Source organism: Camarhynchus parvulus, chromosome 8 (genome assembly GCF_901933205.1).
Source record: "Camarhynchus parvulus chromosome 8, STF_HiC, whole genome shotgun sequence".
In the NCBI taxonomy this organism is placed as follows: domain Eukaryota; kingdom Metazoa; phylum Chordata; class Aves; order Passeriformes; family Thraupidae; genus Camarhynchus; species Camarhynchus parvulus.
In genome coordinates, this window is record NC_044578.1 from 23,444,871 (window position 1) to 23,469,143 (window position 24,273).

The 24,273-nt window shown below is 45.4% G+C and overlaps 2 protein-coding genes across 2 annotated transcripts in view; one reads left to right on the plus strand and one right to left on the minus strand.

The window, feature by feature from the left end:
• Positions 1-20,044, plus strand: part of RGL1 (ral guanine nucleotide dissociation stimulator like 1) — a 53,188-nt gene extending 33,144 nt beyond the window's left edge. Inside the window, exons 5-18 of the mRNA XM_030953274.1 lie at positions 1,793-1,977; positions 5,482-5,606; positions 6,216-6,431; positions 8,829-8,932; positions 9,991-10,075; positions 11,887-11,976; positions 13,130-13,216; positions 13,441-13,473; positions 14,158-14,279; positions 14,645-14,734; positions 15,919-16,102; positions 16,755-17,120; positions 18,151-18,265; positions 18,742-20,044. Coding sequence (XP_030809134.1) covers positions 1,793-1,977; positions 5,482-5,606; positions 6,216-6,431; positions 8,829-8,932; positions 9,991-10,075; positions 11,887-11,976; positions 13,130-13,216; positions 13,441-13,473; positions 14,158-14,279; positions 14,645-14,734; positions 15,919-16,102; positions 16,755-17,120; positions 18,151-18,265; positions 18,742-18,839 — 1,900 coding nt within the window. The 3' untranslated portion in view covers positions 18,840-20,044. The remainder of the gene's footprint in view (positions 1-1,792; positions 1,978-5,481; positions 5,607-6,215; positions 6,432-8,828; positions 8,933-9,990; positions 10,076-11,886; positions 11,977-13,129; positions 13,217-13,440; positions 13,474-14,157; positions 14,280-14,644; positions 14,735-15,918; positions 16,103-16,754; positions 17,121-18,150; positions 18,266-18,741) is intronic.
• A 1,689-nt stretch (positions 20,045-21,733) lies between these two features.
• Positions 21,734-24,273, minus strand: part of COLGALT2 (collagen beta(1-O)galactosyltransferase 2) — a 47,806-nt gene continuing 45,266 nt past the window's right edge. Inside the window, exons 11-12 of the mRNA XM_030953572.1 lie at positions 23,715-23,921; positions 21,734-23,335 (exon numbers count right to left, since the gene is read on the minus strand). Coding sequence (XP_030809432.1) covers positions 23,059-23,335; positions 23,715-23,921 — 484 coding nt within the window. The 3' untranslated portion in view covers positions 21,734-23,058. The remainder of the gene's footprint in view (positions 23,336-23,714; positions 23,922-24,273) is intronic.

Below are 24,273 nucleotides of genomic sequence, written 5' to 3' on the forward strand. Positions count from 1 at the left end.
GTGGAGCTGGTCTGGCACTGCTGGCTGTGCCACAGCTTGCAATGAAACCTGAAATCCAGAACGTGTTTGCATGCTAATTTTTGATTGCAAATACTTTTCGTAACTCTGAAATTGTAATTCCAGCATTTCTCCTGTCAGCAAGTCTAACCAAAGAATGCTACCAACAGATTTTCAAATACTTTAACTGAAAATTCGAAGTTGCCACATTATCAGAACAAGAAGGGAAAGAAAAACAGACTTAAATGGATGCAAGTTGTATGAAATCTGTCTGGTATTAAAAGTTAATTGAGTTTTGAGGAAAACCTACACAATTCAGATGAGACACAGAGAGTAGGAGAAACTCTCTTTACTGTCTCTTAACTATTGGTTTATTTTGGATGCTGCTGAGCAGCTGAGTTAACCAGAGACTGCTCTGGTTTCCCAGCTTGCAGCAGGAATGTGCCAGTATTTGTACACAGCTCCAATGGAAAGTTTCCTGTGCTGGAAGAGACTTGAGATGTAGAAATGGTTTGGAGACATGGAAAGTTCAGGGCCTTTTTCTCAGGATGTTTAGGTGTTTATTGTGCCTTTTATTCTGAAATAAGGAGCTTAAAGATTTAAGAAAAGTTATTTTTTTAGTAATTTTCTATTTTTACTACACTGAGTTGAAAATTGTCAGCAACATTGCAAATTATGTCTGGAAAACCATAGCTTAAACTGTCTTATTTTCTTACAAAATACTGTTGAAATGATGATAAATCCCTGCAAATACAGGATCTAAGGGCATTCCCACAAATATATATTGTGCAGTATCTAAGTACCAATCTAATAGCTGGGTGTGGATGAACACCTGCATAAATCAGGAAAAGCAAACAAACAGATCACTTCCCCCCTCCTCCCTGCTTCAGGCAGAATGGAAACCACACTGAGTCATCAGCTCTGCTTTCCCTCATCCCCCTCAGTCTGTTAGAAGGATTGTCCATGGGTTGGTGTTCTTTTAGCTGCATGTACTGACAAAGTCTGGGATAACTTCCCTGAACAAGATCCAGTGGTCCTGCAGCTCCTTAAGCATCCTTTTCCTGCTCTGCCAGCATGAGCAGGACACCCTTTCTGCCTGCTGTAGTTTGACAGCCCCTGCTTGGTTTGTGCTGAAGATGAAATCAAGACCCTGCTGATACATTTTCAGTCACTAAGATCAGCAGGACCACTGTGTCTCCTGTGGCTCAGCTCTCTGGGCACTCCCAGCTGGCTCTGGCATGGGCAGGCTTGTGCTGCAGCGAGGGTTTTATCCTCCCAGATGAGGCAATCCCACTCACTGTGTGTGCCTGGGGGGGTCAGGTTTGGGATTTTCTCCTTTTCCTCTATGAGAGCCACAGTTTTCTGAGCAGGCAGGCTTTGTCCCAAGGCTGTAGATAAGGAGGAACACGGTGTGTTGGGATATGCAGCTCCAGTACGATCCCCAGACCCTGCAGCTGGTGAAAGGCCCCAGAGGAAGCACTTGATTTAGCTTTTCTACTGGGAAGGAGCCATGAATACCTTGTTTCCTCCCTGCTGTTTTCCCACAGCATCCCAGGGAGTGGTTATGGAGCAAACATTGAGCTTATCCTGGTAGCCCAAGATGGAATGAAGAAATTCTGTGGTGCTGTTAATGGTGCGTGTAATGTGTGGTGCTTGTTAAACATGGCTGTGGTACAGCTCAGCACAGATACTTCAGGTGGGCTGTGAATGTCTCATGTGCTTGTGGTTCTGGTGGGTGCAGGTCCACTCAGTTCCATCTGGATGCAAGCAGTGTGTTCTCTCTGTTTCCTTGCAGTGAAATAGCATCAGTCTTACGGGCCTGGCTCGATCAGTGCTCGGAGGATTTCAGGGAGCCCCCTGACTACATGTGTTTGCTGAAGTTGCTGGATTACCTGAAGAACAATATGCCAAATTCTGACATGGAGAGTAGGGTGCAGAACCTCTTGAAGCAGTTTCAGAACCAAGAAGTAGAAGCTGTTGGTGAGTTACCATCCCCTTCTCTCTTTCTGTCCTCCCTGCCTGTAAGATGCCCCTGGGATTTATGTGCAGTGCATTTCACCACCTCTCATGCTTATCACTAATATTGTGAGGCTCACCAGTGACCTTTGTCTTGTTTTTTAAAAGGAAACCCAACCTGTGTGTGAGGCTGCAGGCTCTGTGAGGGATGAAATAGTGGTGAGGTGCCTATGTCTGTTCATCCTGGGGTGGGTTGGCAAATCCAACACTTCTCTAGTATTTAGCCAAAGCTTTGAGATTGCTGCAGCAGCCAACTGGTTAATTGTCAGCACACTTCCCACTTTGTCACTGAGTTAAAACACAGCTGCTCTCTAGGTGGGCTTCTCACTTAACCTCCCTCCCAAAAAAAAACCCCAAACAAACAAAAAACAGTACAGAGCTGTGACAAAATACAGCTTGAGTCACAAGCTTTGTCCTGCAGCTTTTCTTCCTAGTTACCATCTTGTCTAAGGAAGTGCCTGTGGGTGTTTTTTCCTATTGGAGTGGCTGGCTGCTGGTATCCAAGGACAGAGGAAAATCTTACGTTATTGGGGGTCACAGTCTGCTGGAACAATAGTGAACTGTAGTCACACAAACCTGACACATCCCCGTATCCTGGTCAGAAAACTTCCTGTGCCAGAGCTGGGGAGTGGGGAGAGCTCACACAGGGTGTGAATGAGACCTGGAATCAACTTCCAGCTTTGGTAGAGGGGTCAGAGGGAATAATTCATGCCATAAATGATAAAGGAAATGCCGGGAAAAAAAACCCCGATTTCATTCCATGAAAGTCACGTCTGCCGGATGCTCCAGAAATACCATGTCAATGCATAATCCTGTGAAATGCCAAAATAACTCAGTCATGAACAGGAAAAGGAGGAATGCCCAGAGCCCAGGCCTTTACTGAGCACAGGTAAGGAACAGGATGGCTCAGATGTCGCTCATGCTGACGTTTCCTGGGTTGGGTTCCCCCAGCTCAAACAAAGAAAGAGACATGGAGACATGGAAAGTTCAGGGCCTTTTTTCAGGAAGTCTAGGTGTTTATTGTGCCTTTTATTCTGAAATAAGGAGCTTAAAGTTTTAAGAAAAGTGGTTATTTTTCTAGTAATTTTCTATTTTTGCTACACTGAGTTGAAAATTGTCAACAACATTGCAAATTATGTCTGGAAAACCATAGCTTAAAATGTCTTATTTTCTTACAAAATCCTGTTGAAATGATGATAAATCCCTGCAAATACAGGATCTAAGGGCATTCCCATAAGCATATATTGTGCAGTATCTAAGTACCAATCTAATAGATGGGCGTGGATGAACACCTGCATAAATCAGGAAAAGCAAACAAACAGATCACTTCCCTCAGAAAGAGGGAAAGAAAACTCATGAGAGCTGTATTTGGGTTCATCTGTTCTTCAGAGTCAACAGAAGTTCCCAGCAGCCCTGCTTCTGTATTTGTTTCCTCAAGTGACAGCTGAAAATATTCTTTTTTGAGTCATAGGTGGGCCAATAGGAATGATAATATTTTCTAAGTTGTGGCAGAATAGAGGCTGCTTACTAGAGTAAAATAAGAGGAGGGCAGTGAAATTAAGCTGTGGGATTTGCAAAAAAGAGTTTTAGGATTGCCTTACTTTCATCAGAGCTCCATCTTTGTACATTTTCTTTCAAAATTCCTGATACGTGTTCTGCAATCTTTGTTGATAAGTACTGTCTCAAAGCATTCCTGCTGGGTTCTGAATTTTGAAATTTGGGCTCTAATCCTACAGCTTGATTTGGGTAATCAAACCTCTGTTCTGTGCTGCCATCAGCCATGCCAGTAGATTAGATTGCAGTACCAGACAGGAAGATAAAAGCTGCTTCTGGCCTCAATTCTTGCAGGTTGAGCAAGCAAAGCAAGGAGAGGCAGAGGTTGCAGGGTCAGGAGGGGCACGTGCTTGCTCTCAGTGCAGTCAAGAGCCAGTCAGACTTTGAGAGGGCTGAGTGGATCAGAGGGGTCCTAAGATGATTATGAGATACTTGAGTTCAAGGGGATTCCAGCTTGTTGGAGAGTAGGGAAAAGACTGCTTACACATTTATGAAGGAGAAAAAGAGGGGTGAAAAAAGAAAAGGAAAATTTACACTGTGCTTCTGGACCTCGTTTTAAGCATGTTGTGAAGTTTTGGGTAGGGCTGCAGCTCAGTGATGAGGATTTCCAGTTAATTTTCAAGAGCCAAAAGGAAAAGGAGGTTTTACAAAGCCAAAAGGAGTGAGATTCTTGTAGCAGTCCAGTCGAAGTCCATTTAATTATGCAAATCGTTACAAAACAGCCATGGAAAAGTAGCCTAGAACAGACGTCTCCATTTACCCCATTGAGCTCTGCCAATAAATTGTGCAGTTCAAATGTACAGATGGAAATCAGCTTGTAGACATAACTTGTTACATCAAAACTGTAGCAATTTACATTGGTGATTATGTTCTGTTAATTACTGGAGGAAGGAACAATGAAGTATTTTGAAAAACAATGATTCTCTATCACATTATCTGCTGTTGTTGCTTTAATGCTCTGCTTTAACTAGGTATGAAGTCTTGCATAACACTCTTTGTTTTTGTAAATGAAATCTCACCAGTAGTAAACTCAGTACTTTGGTTGTTAGTCTTCAAGAAGTCCCTATTTTTTTCTCCCTCCCTATGGAGTTACTGCTGCCTTACAGTAAAAAGAATTAGGATTTATTTTCGGGGAGTTTCTGTTTCTTCCCCTCTACCATGGGGAACAAGGGCATATTTCTTGGTGCTTGAATTTTTGGTTCCCAACTTCTGGGAGCCAAAAGGCAACATGGCAGCAGCTGTGGAACCCTCTCCTTTCTGCACTGGCTCAGGTCCCTCAGTGAGGACAGTTCTGCTCTCTCACCCCCTCTCTGCTGCACAGTGCAGATTTAGGAGAACCATTCTGCAGAATATTGTAGGGGCTCAATGTATTCCATTTCCTGGGAAAAATTCCCTGAGAGAAAAGGTGAAGGCTGCTGGAATAAACTCTCTTCAGTACAGCCCATGTAGCCATAAAGGGTGCCAGGAAATCTGGTATCTTCTTTTATTTCTGGATAGAAGAGCATTCCTAATGCAGTATTTTGGGGGTATAACTGCAGCCTCATGCCTTTGTAGTTTGAATTTTTTTTTCAGATTATAAATACTGAAAAATAGATTAACAAAACTGTGGAATATCAGTAAGGAATTTTTGTTGAGGTGGTGGTAATGCTTTTTCTTTCAGAAGAATAGTTAGCAAATGGATCAAGCCCCTTCCCTGCTAAGATTTCTTCTCTCTATTTCTTTTTACTCCACCTTTTCTTTGCCAGTTTAATCTTCTGGTCATTTTTCTCACTCCAGTGGCACAGTGGGGCCATTACACCAGGCAGGGCCCTTGGGGCATTCTGCTGTAATACAGTGATGTTGCAAAATAAACACCTGCTTTGATTCATTGTTTGCTGTATAAATTCACTGAGTGGTGTTTTCCATCCTGGCCAGATGGGTTTTGTAGCACTTCCTCCAGTGACCTGGTTGATGGAGAGGAACTGGAGATCAGCAGTCCAGAAGAATTCTCCTCTTTTCAAGACCACGTTGTGGCAGAACAGTTGACATACATGGATGTGGTATGCAGAGTATTGCATATAATACAACTTTATAAAATAAAACATATTTTTTTTGTAAGTTACATTGCTTTGAGTGTAGGGTTCCAGAACAGGACTGCTGCTGGGACACAGAACACAGCTCTGTGTTTATCCCAGAGGTTTCAGTCATTGAGCTTTTCCCTTCTGTCATTTTGAAGGGTTTTTTGGTTTTGTTAGTATTTATGTGTAGCCTCTTTTGCAAAAGTATTGGCACTGAGAAATAGCACATTTTAACTATAACACTACCTGGCTTAAAGATGTCTAGGAACTCTGGACTGTAATGCTCAGATTTTGCTTTGTCTCTATCAATTCCCTTCTAAATATCATTATATTAAAAATTTTTATCTTGGTTATGCAGCTGATATAAAGGTGTCGCTTATTTTCGCATTATTGTTTAGCTGGCAGTTCTTTTGGGGCACTAAGCCTATAAAGAGTATGCCAAAGGATATTTTAAACTAAGAGAGAACCAATATTTACCTTTAAGTACCATATTAGATTTAGGTCAATTTGTCCTCTAAACCTGTATTTCTTCTTGTGAATAAAAGATTTAGGAGAAAGCTGCTGGCTTACCACACCTCTGTTTCTCTCTAGATGCTCTTCAGAAGAGTTGTGCCCTACCACTGTTTGGGATCCATCTGGTCTCAAAGGGATAAGAAGGAAAACAAGAACCTGGCTCCAACTGTCAGAGCCACCATCACTCAGTTCAATGCAGTCACCAAATGTGTCATCAGCACTATCCTGGGGACCAGGGAGCTCAAAATCCAGCAGAGAGCCAAGATCATTGAGAAGTGGATTCATATTGCACATGTAAAGCATTTATTTTGTTGAAGGTTTTTTGGGTGGGTGCCTTGGAGTGAAGGAGTAGGGAGAGGAGAAAGGGGTTGTACACATTGGTCCCATCATCTGATGGATGCTTTATTGCCTGTGTGAAGGGATTAGCAAGTTTGATTTCTAATTTCTACATGCAGATCTAAGTGGCAGAGGGCACCAGCTAAGAGCCTTCTTCCTGGGGCAGGCTGGGCAGAACTTCATCATCATCCCAAGGCAGAAGGGAGGCCAGGAAAGGCACTGCCCTCATCCCACTCACTCTGTGGATGGAGAACTTTGTTCTACACCCCTGCTGATTCTGTGCTTCTCCCTTTACCTAATTCATTAAGTGCTCCAGTGGTAGCACAAAACACATGAAAAATGTATGTGCACCCTCTGCAGAATAATGGCACATGTGCAGCAGCTGGGTGCACATTTCCTTAGCTGCCCACTTCTGAAGAAAGCTCCTTCCTTTGTGCATGCAGATTAGTGTTTTGAATAGCTAGGTGCCTGAATTAGAAAATAATCCACTCATTAAAGTACAGTTATTCACTGATAACTAAACTTAGCAGCACGGAGTTCCACATTTGTTATCTCTTCATGACTTTTGGATCCATTTTCTTGGTTCAAAAGATAAACTGGATACTTTCTCTACTGCCAGCTCTCTGCTCCACCTAGATCTAAGGTTCCTGAGCAGGAGCAGCCAATTTCACTCAAACAATATTTTCTTTAAAAATAAAAAGAAAAATGAAATAATTAATGTCCTGTTATGCTTAAATTTTTTAAAATCAAAGCTGTTTCTGCACAGGATTCTTTCTGTTTTCCCTCTGTGAAGGACACAGCATGAAACAAAGTTATTAAAACCAGTCTTAAAAATTCTTCTTCCATGCAAACGCAAGCTTGCTCAATTTTAGTCTGCAGTTGGTTGAACCACTGAGAACACTAAATCCAGTATTAAATTAAATTCCTACTGTGCTCTAAATTATACAGTGTGCAGTTAAGTCAGGATGGTTCCAAATTGGTTCTTCCAGTTCAAACTCCTGTTGTACTGGGAAGAAGGAAGAAAAGCTGGTAATTTGTGCCTCTAAATTCGTGTTCTCCACAAGCTAAATTTCAGGTTGAACAAAAAGAAAGGTCTCATTCTTCAACATGTCAGTCTCTGGAGAAGAGCTGTTATGTGGCTTTTTTTTTGGCCCCAAGCCATGCAAAAATAGCTTTCAGTTCCAGTGAGTCCTGCCCCATGATCTTGAACTTGGTGTTTATCCGACCCAAGTGCCCACCTGCTTCAGGTGCTGTTGGCCCAGGCTCTCTGCTTAAGCCACACTTGGATAAATGGAGTCTCCCAATTAGAAGTTTTTTGTGGGTCAATAACTGGGAGAGCTTGTACTCTCCTTAGCTGATCAGTCACTTCTAATGCAGCTCATGAACAGAGATGCTGATAGATCAAGGTCTGACTTCTGCTTATGCTGAGGTTACTTTACATTTGTTCAGTCCTACAAAGGAAATAAATCATGTCTGTTTTCACTTATTTAATAATAAGCATTATTAGGGTAAGAATCAGATTCATAAAAACGTTGATAAGCAGAATTGGAGTTTGAATAGATTCTTATCTCCATGCAGCAGTCAAATTGGCAGGTGTTTTGTCTGCTGGATTTGCATGTGCAGACACCTGTGCAGAAGGTTGTGGCATCCAAGCTCTCGTTCTTGAGCCACCTACAGATTTCCAGGAGTCACAGACCAGACTTGCCCTCTTGCTTCCCTCCACTTTATGAGGAATCTGTGCTACTTTTTTGAGTTTTTCATTAAGCTTTTCCACCCAAGCTTTTGCCACAGAGTAGCTGCACAAGAAACATCCATGAGCCAGTCTCTCTATTCAGATTTGACCCCGACTCTGGAAAAGCTGGGAAGGTTTTTCTCTTTAACAGTGTGCACATACTTGAATAACAGGTTATTCCTTTGCATGTCTTTATTTTTAATTGACACTGAGATGATTGAGGGTTTACATTTTAAATACCACATATAAAGAGGCTAAGCCTGGTTTTCTCCCTAAGGGGTGAAAGGGATTGGTAACTATAAAGAGCTTTTTAAGAAGTATAACCTTTCTGCCTTTCACCATGGCTTCATGGACTCAGTTCCACTTTTGTTTTTACTTGGAGAACTGGAAGCTGTGACACCACAAATACATGAAAGGGAGGAAAACAAGCTCTAAATGCCAAAGCTTGTGAAGTGTTTGGTGGCTGGAGTGGGGAGTGATATTTTTGATGCTCAGTATTTGCACAGCTGCTGCTCAGCAGTGAGAATGTGCAGCAGGCCTGACAGGGCTCAGAGAGAGGAGCACCAAGGTCTGTGCAGTGCTGACATTTAATGCTCCTGTGTTCCCAACCACTCCTTTCACAGGAATGCAGGATCCTGAAGAACTTCTCCTCCTTGAGGGCCATCATTTCAGCTCTGCAGTCCAACTCCATCTATAGGCTGAAGACCACCTGGATGTGTGTTTCCAAGTAAGCCTCTCCCTCAGTGCCCAAGGACCACAGGGCTCAGTGCTCCTTCTTTTCATCCTCTCCTCACTCTTCCTGTTCTGTTCCTTCACTAACATGGGTCCTGTCAGAAGAACCTCCCATTCCTGGGAGGCTCAGACCCCTCCTGTGAGCTCCTCTTTCTATTGAGGGGACAGCCTGCCCTTGTGGATACTGGATTCTGTCCTTTTTAGCATATGGGATCTTCCACAACCTCTCTAGAAAAACTATGGCACTGGCTTCTCACCCAGCTCATGCTCACCACTCCCAGGTCACCACGATCTCTGCTTGTTGTCTTCTCTCCCATGAAGTTTGAGGAGATCCAACTTGCTACAAATCCTCCCAACTCTTCTCCTGGTGCTGATATTTACATAAAATATATTTTCCCAAATTACAAAATCCAGTATTGAAGATAATATTTCTTCCAGAGAAGAAAATATTTCTTCACTTTATTGTGATAATAATATTTACTGCCTGCCCCACAGATGCCAGAAGTTGCTGTCTAGAAAGGATGGTGTTCTCATTCAGTTTGGGAAGACCAGATCTCTTTGCCTTTGATAAATTAAAGTATCACTCTGCTAGGCAGTATCCTTCTGTATTTCCTCTCCACAGAAGTCGGATTTTCCTTGTACTGCCCCGTGTTTCTGATTAAAATATTACCTATCTTGTCTTGGGCAAAAAACTACTCCTACACTTAAATGCTTCCAGCTTTCCAGAATGCATGGAATAGGGCAAAAATCAAGAACTTGGGTTTTTCTGTTCCTTTGTATCCCCTGACCTATCCTCACACTGCACTGACAGTTCAAAGCCCTGCCCAGGGGCTGCTGATGGGTTTCTTTGCTGTCAGATGAGGCCAAACTTTGCTGGAAGCACCAGAATGTCCCACCAAGGCTCCCAGGAGATGTGCAGCATCTCACTGGAAGCATTTTGATGCTGTTATCTTTCATAAGTGGAACTGTTAATGATCGAGAAAGAAACAGAAACTTGATTGGATTTTAGAGTGCTTGCTAAGGACATAAATGACATTATCTTCTCCTGTGCAGGGACATCCTGCTGATGTATGAGGAGCTGTCTGAGATCTTCTCAGACCATGACAATTATCTGACAAGTAGGGAGCTGCTGATGAAGGTGAGAACTGGTGTGAGTTCAAAACTTGTGATCTCAATGAAATCTGAGGTTTAACCCTTTTTGAAACCAGCTGCCAAAGCTCATCTCTTCCTCAAGGACCTTTCCTGGTGTTTAGGGAAGAGCAGGCTGTAAAACCTGCAATTCCTGCTGGGCTGGGAGTTGATTTCCTTGTTCCTGGAAGAATCAGTAGCTTTAGCCTGGATAGCCACAGCCAGCAGGCTCTGGCAGCATGATCTGGGTGGACAGCAGGTCTTGCAGCCCCTCAGCCCATGAGGTCACTGGAACAGTGCCACACCTTCAGCTGAGCAATCAGTCCAAGATGTTTATCCCATTACCCTGTACCTTTCTGAGGACTAGGAAGCAGGGCTGGGAATTCTGAAGGAACAGGCTTCCTGCTTTGTGGGTGGCCAGATGGACAACAAAGCAGGCTCTGTGTGGAGCAGTTTGACTTCTGCACTCTCCTGGGTGAACCCCAGTAAGCTCAGGAGCCTGAAAGGGGTCAGGAAGAATGGCAGGGAAGGGCTGTGTTCTGCAAAAACTAAGGAATGTTTGTGGCAGGTTTTTTCCATCTACATGAAAAGTTCCTCATGAACTCACTAAGCAGTTCGTTCTTCGGCAGTTCTGTCCAGCCAGTCTGGCATTTGTCCCTCAGCCCCTTGCCTTGTGATCTGAAACACTGTGTTTTGCTCAGGAATGGTGGGTGAACACATTCACATCTGTCAGTCTGTTTTGTTTATCATCCCTTCATCAACATCTGTAGGTAATTTTTAAAGCAGGTGAGACCATAATAAGCATAGAGGGAAAATGTGTGTTCAGAACAGCCCATTTAGCTAAATATTAAAAGACAAAACAACTCAGACTGAGCCCAGACCTCTGGCTCCCAGTAAATCACCCCCCAGCTGCCCTAAACAGATTTTAAAAACATTTTGGAAGCAGTGAGAGGAGAAAAATCCCTCAGAATAGCTAGAACCTCTCCCCTACTTTTCATCTTGGACCATTTGGAGGATTAATATCCACTGAATCCTCAAAGGCTTAGTTTTCCTTCACTATAAATAGCCCCAAGCCATGTTGGACCTTGCTTGTCCATCCTGTAAATCCAAGTGTGGAGCAAACAAAATGCCATTGGAAACAGATGGGGTGGCATGGAAAGGGAGCAGTGTTCTCTCCTCCTGAACAGACATTGATCATGATTTCTGACACATCTGTGCAACCACTGGAAAAAACATGTAACTCCAACATCCCCTGTGCATCCAGGGAAATACAGTTTTAAAGAATTATGGTGAAATATCTCATCCATTCATAGGCAAGCTGGAGCTGTGGGGATGGAAACCTGTTCCTTTAATTTCCTGCATGGTTTTGGATTAGTCAGTAAGCCACAGTGGCTGAATCTTGGTGTTGCAGCATAAGAAAAACAACAAAGCATTACATAAGATGGAGATGTTTACTTGTAGCAGGCCTGATGAGGGAATTAACCAGAATTCCTCGTGTCAGGAGTGTTGGGATAGAGCACCTGAAGTATGTCTGAGCTTCTCTGATTTAAACTCCCAAGAGATTTTCAGCAGCACTTGGCTTTGGCCAAAGCCATTCTGCAGAAAAAATCCCTCACAGTCATCTTGAGTGATTTTTGTCCAAAATTCCCCATCAGCATCCAAGTCCCAGGAAATCAACACGTGTGTAGACACAAGTGTGTCTCTATAGCGAGTATTTTTTGCTGGCTTAACTTGTCTGGTTAAATTACTATTTTACATGCATGTAGTTGCCAGTTTACCACTTGGATCCTTCATTAATTACCTTTCTTTATCACTTCTCAGGAAGCAACATCCAAATTTGCAAATCTGGACAGCAGTGAGAAGGAAAATCAGAAAAAGTCACAGAAGCGACTGCAACTTCAAAAAAACAAGGTGTGTTTGAGGGTTTTCCTCTCCTTTTTGAACTAGTAACATGATTAACTCTAATTGGTCAGTTCTACAAGAAGCAAAATCTAGAAAGGTCTTCACCAGAGTGAGTGGGCAGGAGGGATTGATGGATATAAACATGTGGTCATCACTTCCAGCTCTCTTTTTCGGTCCTACAAGAGGGAGTTCCATTATCTACTCTTGTTACACTTTAGAGAGAAATGCAATTTCCATGTAGTTAAAATGTGTACTGCTGTAAATACTGGAGTTCTTGTGATAAAGAGAATTAGCTCTGGCAGAGCAGAAGTCTCATTTACTTTCAAACATGCTGATGAAGCTTCTGACATACCAGCTTGAAAATTGCACAGGCTTCTACAGAGATTGCTTTGTAAAATGTGTCTGGGGTCCAGTCTGCTGGTGAAAATGGTTTTTGTCTCAAAGCTGGCAAAGATTTTAAAGGACAGGAGGAGAGAAATCTGGAATAGGGAAGCAAAAGTGCTGAATATGATTTTTGTCTGTGTAGTTGTTTTACTGGAAAAAATACAGATACTTTTGGATGGTAGAAACAAGTATTTCCTTTTCAAGTATAGAGCCAGCCTGAACTCTGCAAGTGCTGGCAGTCTAGAAGTTTAAACTGTGACTAATTAGCATTAAAATGCAGTGGATGGCTGGGGAAGATGGTCACTTCTTGGAGAGAAAAAAATGGTGGCTTGATTTTACTTCACTATCACAAGGTATAATCACACATCTCTGAGTAAAAATCCACAAGGATGAAGCAGCAGCTGCTAACACAGGCTGGCCAGGACCATTCCCCTGCTCCTCCTCTTGCAGCAGGTGACAGAGGGACCCTGTCCCTGGTCCTCAGTGCTTCTCCCAAAGGCAGGGTTTCCTGGAGACCCATGTTGGGAATCAGTGATGCCAATACTGTAATACAAAACCACTGGGTAATACCTGTGAGAGCATCCTGGTCTCACTGGAATTGGATTTAAATTCTAGATTATCTAATGAAAATGATGTAATGAAAGAAAACATAATTATAGGACTGATGCTTGGTTAAGCAGATTACTTTAATTTCATTTTCTTACACAGGAGTGTTCTGGAATTGTAATTATTCTCATTTTTCAGTCAGTTAATCCAGGATTGCTCTGCTCACTTGCAGGGAGTGATGCAAGGCACGGTCCCTTACCTTGGCACCTTCCTGACTGATCTCATCATGCTTGACACGGCCCTTCAGGACTATGTTGAGGTAATTTGGAGCAGTTTTTTGGAACCCTAAATACCCTCCCTGTCTTCCCAACTGAGTTTACTTGCTTCTGCATCCTCTCCTTCTGCAGCTCTTAAAATCTATTTACAAAAAGAAAAGGGAAGCAATATGCAGTGTTATTAACTGGAACTTGTGTGAATTTTTGTGCATTTATCTCAAGGTACAAGTCTGGCTCTTCTCTGATCCCTTCTCTTTCCTTCCAACAGGGTGGCCTGATCAATTTTGAGAAGAGACGAAGGGTAAGTTGAATGTTCTGTGATTTTTGGGTTTATTGATACCCTCTGGGCACGGGCATTTGTCCTGAGCAGCTGAACCAGACCTGGTGGCAGGAGACCTTTGCTTTCCAGAACACACAGTTAGTAAATATCCTCCTTCTCCTGCAGGAAACCCTTTGTAGGTGAAAGTCTGCAGAGAGCAAACCAGGTACAGGGGAGGCTGTCAGTCTCTCCTTTTGGCCTGATCCTTGTTGGTCAGAGATAAGTAATGTCCTGTAGGAGTAAAGGTGCTGGGGTTACCTTGGGCTGAATGAAGTCAGGCCAAATCTCCATCCTTGGGTTGAAAGCAGACCTGGAGTTGGCTGGGATGGAGCCATTTCCTCCTCTGAACTGCTCAATAACCTGCCCTAAACAATCCAGGGTTGTTTTGGCAGGGTGTGTACAAGTGCAGTTACAGAAGAGCAGCACACTCTGGTCACATGCCTTAAGGGCAGCATTTTGCATTCCTCTGGAGCAGGTGTGAGTGCACATCATGGATCCTAGGGAAAAAAATCCCACCTTTATTGTTAGAAAGCTGGTTCTTGAAATAGTTACTCAACTGAAACTGAACTTCACATCAAGCTGAGTTTGTCCTGGATCCCTCATTGTATGAATGAATATAATCTTGTTCTCTAATTAGACTTTCTATGTGATTATTTATTTTCTTAGGAATTTGAGGTCATTGCCCAGATCAAGCTCCTGCAATCTTCATGCAACAGCTATTGCCTGATACCAGACCAGAAATTCATCCAGTGGTTCGGGAGGCAGCGACACTTAACGGAGGAGGAGAGGTAGGTGCTCAGTGCAGCTGGAAAACCTCTGTTCTCACCCCCCACAAACCTGGGCAGGTCAGGGCAGGGACATGCAAACACTGGAGAGTTTTAAAACCTGTTACAAGGAGGTGAAATATCCCCTTGGCCCTGGTAAAATGCAGGCAGAGCAGTGTTCCCCTTTGTGGTGCTGCAACCTTCTGGGAGGTGAGAACAACTGAAGGACTCTGGGATTTCTTGAATGTTGCTGCTCTGAGATGAACAACTAAATAACACTGTACAACTCAATAACACTGTATAACTAAATGACATTGTACAACTAAATGACATTGTACAACTAAATGACGTTGTCTGCAAATATTCACCTGCTTGCCTCTGCCCTGCAGTTACAAACTCTCCCGTGAGGCTGAAGCAGCTGCTGATACCAACATCCTGTCTCCAAAATCCCAGAAAAGCATGGTGAAGAGGATCAGCACGTGAGTATGATGGGGCAGAGTGGTTTTGGGGTGGGAATAGGCACCTGGATAACTCAAACAAGCAGTGCTCATTTAATCAGCTGCAGAACCTGGCTGGGGATCCACAACCCTGCATTGCTTTAAGGAGAAATGCAGCCTTGTGGCTGAAGCTGTCCCTTTGTGTTGCTAGAAGCAGTCATGAGGATTATTAAAGGTAGAAGAGACTAGAATAAAGAATCTTTCCTATGGTGCCAAAGAAAGAAATCATTTTTAGTGGTGGATTATAAAACAGAGTAAAGGAGGATAAAGTCTGGTCTATTATTAGTCTAAATTGCTATAGACATGCAAAAATTCCTTGCAGGTATTTAATATGAAAATTAAGGTTAGCAAAAAGGCATTTGATAGTGGAAACAACCAGCTGGAGAAGGAAAAAAAAATCATGGGGACATTGTCTAATTTGGTGTAATACCACAAAGATGAAAATAGGACAGGGCCATACAGCTGGACATGGGAAACAAGAGGCTAGCAGGAATGCAGGAAAAGCTGCATGGAATAAAGCAGAGCTCAAAGACTGAAGTAAAAATAAATTAAAAAACACTCTGACTGTGTTTTGCAAATGAATACTGTAGAAAAGCAGGCAGTGGCACCTCTCTAAGGTGTATTAAATCAATAACTGCTCACTGATGCTCCCTGCTCCTCCTCTTGGTGGGTCAGACCAGCTTGTTTCCTTTGACACTCCTTTCAAGTCACTTGACCTGCATTTAGAAATGAGTCTTGGAGAGGGAGTGCCTTTAATTTACACATTATGATCTCCTTATTGTGTGCATCTCCTGCCTTCTAGAGAGAACCTGGTACCTGTGGCACCCTAATAGAGGGCAGGAATTGGCAGGGGGGTGAATTTGCCCTTTCAAGCCCTTTTTTTCTGTTAAATGAGCCTGAAAATGTGAAGAGATGGAAAGGGAGTGTTGTTCTAGTGGGGCATGAGCTGGTTGTGGCCTTGCAGCTGTGGGCACTCTGGGTCAGGAAGGTGTTGTGTTAGCCTGTAACAAAGCCTCTGGACAAACTATAAACACCATGAAGGAAATGACAACAACAGGCCACTCCAGAGAAGAAAAAACTCCAGAATGTAAGAGCTCTGAACCAAGGGACAGCTTTGCTCAGCCCAGCTCTCACTTACTGGCTTTTATGCTTTCTTTCTATACTAGACTCTTTCTGGGCACTGATGTGTTCACCCCACCCAAAGAACAGCCCCCGAAGAGCTCTCCTGTAGGGGGGAGCTCTGGGGAAAGCACGGATTCAGCCAGTGTTTCATCGTGTGAGTTTAATCACTCTGAAACTGAGGATGTGTGTGTCACTCCCGTCTCTAGTCCTGAGGACCCTCTGAAAAAGGTAAACCTGGGGCCTCTGCATGCTGCAGGCAGGCCCAAGACACTTGCCCAAGGCTCTTGGTCTTGACTAAAGCATTGGTTTTTGTGAAATGGAGAGAGAAATGTGTAAAAATGGAAGTAATCCAGTCGGGGTTCTTGCACAATGTTCTGTGTTGTCCCTTACAGTGGGTTTGTTCTGTCAGGAAGTTTCTGAGCAAGGCAGAGGGAGAGAAAGGCAAACGCTGAGCAGGGGAAGGAAGGGGGCAGTTTCAGGGAGAATGGCAGAGAGGAGGACTGTGTGTATTTCCACTTGTGTAAAGGCTCTCACTTGGAGCAGGAGTGCCTGTGACACTCTCTGCTCCTTCCCAGCCGGTCCCAGTTCCTGCCTGGCCGCCCACAGCCTCATGCTGTTCCTTGGATCTGCTGCCACCTCCTGGGCTGCTCTTACTGCGAGGCCAGAGCATCCCCAGCAGGACAGAAACTGTCATTAAAATGCTGGAATCAATCAAGTGAAGTTCAGGTCTCAGTTCAGAAGGAATCCCCATGCCAGCAGGCTGGGCAGCGTGGGTGACTGAGGTTTTATCTGTGCCTTCTCCTGTTCCTCTGGCACAATGACACAGCCACACACACCAAATGTCCCCTTTGTGACAGCACTTTTCCTTTCTGTTGTGCAGATCTCTGGCTACTCCTTATCCTCCTGTTCTCCTGACTCTTCCATGAGCACGCCTTCCTCAGGGGTGTCATCCTTACCCTCATTCCCGCTGGCCTCCACCGACGACAAGAGCTCTGTGGGCTCTGACAAGGGCTATGACTCTGACAAGGGCTCCATCAGCTCTGACAAGGGCTCAGGCTCCAGCAAGGGCTCCATCTGTGACGCTGGCTCAGGCCTGGATAGTGGCTCCATGCCCTGCAGGGACTCAGGCTCGGTGCTGGGCAGTGCCCCCAGAGCGCTGCCCGTGTACAACCGGCAGAGCGAGGGCTCCTGCATCATCCGGGTCAGCATGGACGGGCTCCACGACAGCATCTACAAGAGCATCCTGGTGAGTGCCATGCCTCTGGGCTCAGCAGCTCTGCCCCTGGGGGGTGACTGAGCCCATCACTGCCTTCTGAGAGCCCCCCTTCACTGAGCTGGCTCATCAAACCTGGCTGGAACAGGAGAATGGCACATGGTGCCATGCAGAATGGAGCCTGCTAGGAACGAGAGGTTTTAAAACAGCTTTAGGGAAGTTTCTGGTCTGGAAATGGGAGTTTGTGTTTTATCAGAAAGCTCCAGGTGAAGCACTGTGAGCACATTGGGGTTTTGACATAAGATGGTACATTTTCCCTCCCTTCAGCAGCTTTCCCCAGGAGCTGGTTTCTGCCCTTTAATTCCACAGCTTCTCCCAGTGAAGAAGGGAGAATCTCCCTCCTCTCACCAGACCAGCAGCCCCAGAATTCAGGCATTTCCCTCTCTGCTTATTCCACAGACATATCCCAGTAATGCCACTGGTGCTGGACCATGGGTGATGTGGCTTAGCTCAGCTGGGGGGAAACAAAAGCGGGATAGTTCTCAGCATCTTTAGTTCCTGATTTTAATGGTCTCACTTCTCCAAATCCAGCAAGTTGTTCCCTGAGGGCCTGATGGATTTGGCTGCTGATGAGACTGCAGGAGGCTCTGGAGGTGTGTCTGCTCCAGATGCACTTGCACAGCACACAGCAAACCCAGCTACAAGGCCAGAAGGCTTTGCAGAATGTCCAAGGGAGCGCTTAGAGCACGAGCCTGCAACTGCAGCTGGGGCAGCTCTTCACAGGGGCTTCAGTGGCTGGTGAGAGTGGAGTCTCTCAGAGGGAGCAGACACTGGCATCTACTGCTGTCTCTACTAGTACTGTACCTGAGTCAGCTTGGACTAAAAAGCCACCACCTCCAAATGTCAAAAATGCTAAGTCTAGTATCTGTCAGCACCTGCCCCTTTGTTACTGATCTGTTCTTTCAGTTCTCTGACATCCCTTTCAAGAACAGTCAGGTTTTTGCTAACTACTCAATCACAAGAGTGAATGAGAAGAATCTCTCATTGCACTGTATCTTTGCAGATAACCAACCAAGACAGAATCCCTGATGTCACCCAGCGAGCCTTGCTGAAGCACAACCTGGAGCCTGGTGCAGTTGAAGATTATGAGCTTGTGCAGGTCATCTCTGAGGACAAAGGTAGGGAAGCAGAACTCTGCTGCTGCCTGGAAAGTTCTGTTGGATTTCAAAGGGAAGAGTAAAAAGGGGAGCATTAGAAATGCTGCTGACAGGGCACAGCTGCCAGTGAGAACCCCCTGGCTGCTCAGGGGTGGTCTTTGTCAGCACAGCCCCCTTCCCACAGGCAGAGCCAGCTCCTGGGCTGCCAGGCTGACTTTATGTGTGCCTTGCAGCCATGGGGTGATCACAGGATTTTGGGTGGGGGTGATGTTCTGCCCCCCTGGCACCAGGCCTTCAGATTCCATCCATCACAGCCTTCTCTGAGAGTCTGCCAGGGCCTCTGCCAGGCTGAGCATGCTTCCTTTCCCCCTGCTCCCAGTGCTGCTGTGGCAGAATAGGGAGCTGGCCCTGCCTGCACCATCCTGCTCCCTGTCCTGTCTCAGCTTTGCTGCTGCTGTGCCCCTCCCCACTAACTCTGCTGTGGCCCTGTTGTGCAGAGCTGGTGTTCCCCCGTGATGCCAATGTGTTCTACGGCATGAACAGCCACGTGAACTTCGACTTCATCCTGAGGAAGAGGGCAGAGCTGCTGGGCTGAGGCTGCACCTGCACTGCCCTCCTGGGTTACAGGGAATCTGTCAGAATCCCCTGCTGAAAATGTGCAATTGGAGCAATGGGCAGCCCTGGTGCAAAGGCTTCAGGCTGCTGCATTTGTCTTGAGGACACCCCATAAGCCATCTCTGTGAGAAAAGGGTCTCCTTCATGCCAGTATTATACAGAAAAAGATCATCTGAACTTATTCTTATAGAACTGAAGCAAGTTCTGTCTGCCTGAACCAGCTGAGAATTTTTTGCACTTGTTCTACACCAGAGAATGACCCATTTTGGATCTTGTTTCCAAAGAACTTCAAAATGAATGAACTGCACTTGCCTTTGCATGAACTTCATGAATGGGACAAACACTACTTTGTGTTGGATGGAGGTCTGAATGTCACAACAGGGTGGTTTCCCTTGGACTTGGTTAAGCCATGGACCAGAACCTGATGCCTTTTGTGTGCACTCCCATGTGATGGATGGATGTCCTCACAGTGTGCAATTCCTCTGCTGGAACTGAAATCTGAACCTCTTCAAAAGCCATAAGTAAGACGTTGGATTGTAAGCAGCCCTGGTTTGAGACACATGAAATACAGAGAGTATTTCTGGTTCTGCTGGTAGCACTGTGCCTCCCTGCACAGATCTAGGAGCTATTATCCAAACAGACAGCTTAGGATTCTTAAGGATCATTAGTTAAAATCCAGTTTTATCCATGCCTGGGCCTTTTCCCCCCAGTTCTATGGCACTAATTTGCAGCACTGGGCTCAGGTAAGTTTTACACTACGTTTGGATTTATCACTTCTGTTTACAGGTAGGTAAAACAGACTGACTGTAGGTCTGCTGTACATCCAAGAGTCCTATGGCAGGTCCCACAAGGCTGGTGTAGGTCACAGCCTGAACAATTTATGAATTCCAGTTGTTGTTTAGAGGGTGACCGGGGGAAAGGGAGGTTGTTACTGAGCCTTAACCTTTGCCCAGAGTTAGGGCAAAATTAGAAGTTCAGTTTTCTCTGCTTTTGGGGTCTGTACAGTGCAGTTCCTTGTGTACATAGCATAGCTCCTACTGTATATAGTACTGCTCACTCAGAGGGTGTATGGCAGTGTTAAGCTGAAACATGAATGTTCTGGATTTTAAAGTTACACTTTGCAAATGTTTATATATGTTATGTTTTTAACTGCTTACCTGTAATCTTTATATGATAAGTATATAAATTGTTTTTCATTAATATTTGCCTGGAATCAGTCAATTTCCTTTCATTAGTGCATGTCAGATGTCTAAAAACACCTCACACCACTTCCCTTGATGTCACTTTCTTCAGCCTCTCCACTTCCACTGTTTTAACTTCTCAACAGCAAAGCCAAAGCCCTCCCAGTGCATCAGGCATGCACACAGCCTCTGAGAGACAGGGATATTTGGTGTGCTATTTCTTGAGGTTTCAGCTTAACTATTTCCATAACTGGGTAATTAAGATTGCACACCAGTTTTATGTCTTCTGCATTAAATTATTCTCTTTTGAGCCACTGAATGACTTCTGAGGTCAGATAACACAAAAGAAGTGCCTTTGAGTGTATCCATTTCTCCCCATTGTGTTTTTTTCCTCCTGCTCTCACAGTCATTACCTTGTTGTGTTTTCCCCTCCCTGCACACAATACCAACATTCAGATAAACAGTTTACACACTACAGCCCCTTCTGCCATCTCACAAATCACTTCAGGATGAGGGGAGGCTCCTAAAGCTGCCCACAAGTCTCACACTCAGTCCCTGAACTACAGCTGCCCTGGCCACTTAAAGGCCGCTCATGTGCACACTAAGGAAGACAAAACAAAAAGTACCTGAATCTGATTTTTAAACTACCTCAGACCACAAAACCCAACACCAGGACCTTACTCCATTGCCTTCAGGATCAATACAATCCATTGGTGAACTTGGAATTTCACATGCCATATCGAGAGCACAACAGCACTTTTCCATCCTTAACCCACAGCAAAGACCAAGCTGGTGGGTTCCAAGCAGCTCCTACTGCAATTAATCATTTTGAGGGCCTGCCACCACAGCCTGCCTTGTGAAGAAGCTGTCAGAAGGCTGGTTCAAAGCTGGTGCTCCTGCTCAGTTCTGAAACCCATTAGCTGAGTAAAAAAAAATACAAAGTTGTGTCAGGGACCCAAGGTCGTGCCTAAGGCACTGCCACATTTGCCCCGTGGTTGTACATGTCAACAAGATAATGAAGAACACTTTAATGGAGGGAACCTGACCCTTGAAAGAGAACCAATGGATTGGTCCATTGACAGGAAGTTAACCTGTGGAAGAGGAACAATACTCACTGGAGCTGTGGCCAGCGTGGAGGGGGTATCATGAATGACTGTGGCCTCATCTCACACTGGCCACGCATGAAATGAGGTTGTAACTGGAAAAATTCCACTTCAGAGGAGGAGATCCAATGCCTGGTGCTGGAGTGGAGGGGGTGAAGACTTCCAATGTCCTTCACACAGGCCATGTGGGCTCATAAAGCAAGAGACCTGTGGAGGAAGCAAGAGGGATTGTGAGGAAGGAATGACCCAGGCTCTGTGTGGGCCCATGGTGCAACCTCCATACTCACCAGGTCGTGTGGGCATCTACTCCCACACGGACACCAGCAGGAACTTGGCTTCCAGGTGGGAACTGCAGAATCACAACCAGTGACTCCATGGGAGAGGAATATGGCCAAGAATCCCTTGAGCTGGACTTCCATTAACCTCCAGTAACATTCAGGGTCAGGCTGGAGGGGGCTTGGAGGAACCTGGTCTATTGAAAGGTGTCCCTGCCCATGGCAGGAGGTTGGACTGTGGGACCTTTAGAAGTGCCTTCCACAACCCAAACCTTTCCAGGACTCTCCCACACAATGAAGAACACACAGAGCTGCTCATCTTGCACCAGGTTCTATGTATTATCAGACCGGCTGACAGGTAATAACATGTCTTCTGCAGCAGAAAGCACAACATTGATCAGTAATTATTCAAAACAAACACAAATTAAAACCAAAAACCCCAGCCACACATACTCAATGCACAGATCTGCCAGCAGGTGAGCCCCTAGATGGCAATTCCAGGAGGGAATCCTCCCACTGCCCAGAAGCTCAGGGTCTGTGCCAGTATAGTCCATGATCACCTGGCCTCTGAGAAAGGTTTTTTTTAAAAAAAATAAACACCATATCCTGATGGTATGTGAGCCAACAGCAAAAACATCAGAACTCATCCAAAACACAGAAAAGTTCACTCCTCACATGAAAAAATATCCAGGCAAGTCGCCCTTCCGTCCTGTGACACACAATTCTGTTGGGCTGTTGAGAGAGTAACATTGCTGTAGGTTCTTTTGGTTTTAGAAGGAGAGTTTGTAACCTAACTTCTTACATTTTAAGTTCCCAAAATTCCTACATTTGCTTTTATGGCCTGAATAAACAGGCCTGCCAATAGGTCGTGGGGTTTTGTTTTCCTGAAGGACTAAGTTGAGGCAGGGGTGAAGCAGGATGTGACAGGGACCAGCTCTGCCTGCATTCCCTTCAGGCAATGCAGAGATAAATAAATCCAGCTACCTCCACTTGCATGGCTTCCATGACTTCAGACATTCCAAGACATCCGTTCTGGATCCAGAGGCCTGTTTAGATGGGATGCAGCAAGATTAAAAATGAGCTGATGGGAAGCCAGCACTGGTTTTGTACAGGAGTGTGATGGGGAGAGGACACGACAGAGGAGCACTGCTCTCCTGCATTGAACACTTTGGGGAAACATCTCGATTCTGATAGGGATCCCTTTGGAAAACAAACCCAAATCCCCCAGATGCTCAGCAAACAGGGTGGTAAAAGCCTACAGACCTACAAGGAGTAACAGTGAGGGAGCAGCCCAGGTACAGCCATCCCGAAAGGCACTGACATTTGTACACCTCTATATATTAATCTTTATAAATACAGTGTTCTACACGAGGAACTGTGGAACCACGTCATTCCAGGCTGGTGTTCTAACAAAAGCTTGCCAGGGCTTTTGCTTGGATCTGGAACTGTTGTTCTGCTTCCTCCTTGGTGTCCCACCCTGTCCTTGGCGGCCTGGGCAGGTGTCCGGCCCGATCCCGCGCACAGCCCTTGGGAGTGGTGGGAAGGAGACCACATGAAGAGCTGCTCTACAACTTTCAAGGGTGAAAAGCTAAAGTGTGAGGCAGGTTCACCTGTCAACGGAGTCCCGGGGAGGTGGGCAGTCATAGCTCGTCCCTGGCTGACGGCGTGTCCAGGGAGGACTGGGAGGGCAGGGCGTCCTTGTTCTGGGCGTCGCTGTGGATCTTGCCCTGCTGCCAGGACTTCCAGGAGTGTGTTCTGTCCCAGTCCGTGGACACGGTCTCGTTGTCCCAGATGGTGGAGGTCTCCGTGTCGCTGAGGTAGCCCGGCTGCCCCGTGTAGTGCGTGGGGTAGACAAGCAGGGGTTCTGCTGAGAAGGCCTTCAAGTCTCTGGGCTCATAGTACTCCATGTACTTTGTGCTACGGAGGAGAGAAACGCCGTCAGCAACAGAGGAACCTCACTGGTGCCAACCTTGTCCCTGGGAGACATGGCCAGTGGAACATGGGAGCAGAGTTGTCTGGGAGTGGGGGTAGGTGCTGGGGTACAGCCAGAACCGTGTCCTTACAACCACACACACCTGCACAACCAAAGCTCCCACAGACAGACAAGTGCCTCAGACAAGCAGCCCACAAGCCCTGCCCCAGGCATTCCCCTCTGTCACCTCCTCTGACCTGTGCCAGCAGGACAAAACCAAGCACCACAAGGAGTCCCCACCAGCCAGGCTACCAACAAGACCTGGTTTAAGATCAGTCAGCGAGACCCAGCCCATATTCCCCCCCGAGCCACAGAGGGACTTACACAGGGTGCTTGTTGTACATGATGGGCAGGAATTCATCCACGGGCAGCATCTTGCTGAAGGGCTCAGCCCCAATGAGCTTCTGAGCCCCGTGGAAGGAGATGGCGTAGCCCAGGGTCCAGTAGGAGTAATCAGCCTCCACCAGATTCCGGACATTGGGAACAGCTCTCTCGGGCTCCTGCACCTGCATCCTTTTCCGGCCAATGTAGCTGCAGGAGTCAGAAGATCAAGGAGATGGGACCAAAGTGAATCCACAGTGTCACAGACACATTTTACGAAAAATCCTTTCCTTAGGATTCTTTTTCCTGAGAAGCTGAGAGGCCTCAGGTACAAAATGTAAACAATGATTGTCTGCTGCTGTGGAATGCAACAGGTGGATCTGTGATTGGTCTCATGTGGTTGTTTCTAATTAACGGCCAATCACAGTCAGCTGGCTCAGACAGAGAGCTGAGCCACAAGATTTTGCTATCATTCTTTCTTTTTCTGTTCTTAGCTAGCCTTCTGATGAAATCCTTCTATTCTTTTAGTATAGTTTTAATATAATATATATCATAAAATAAT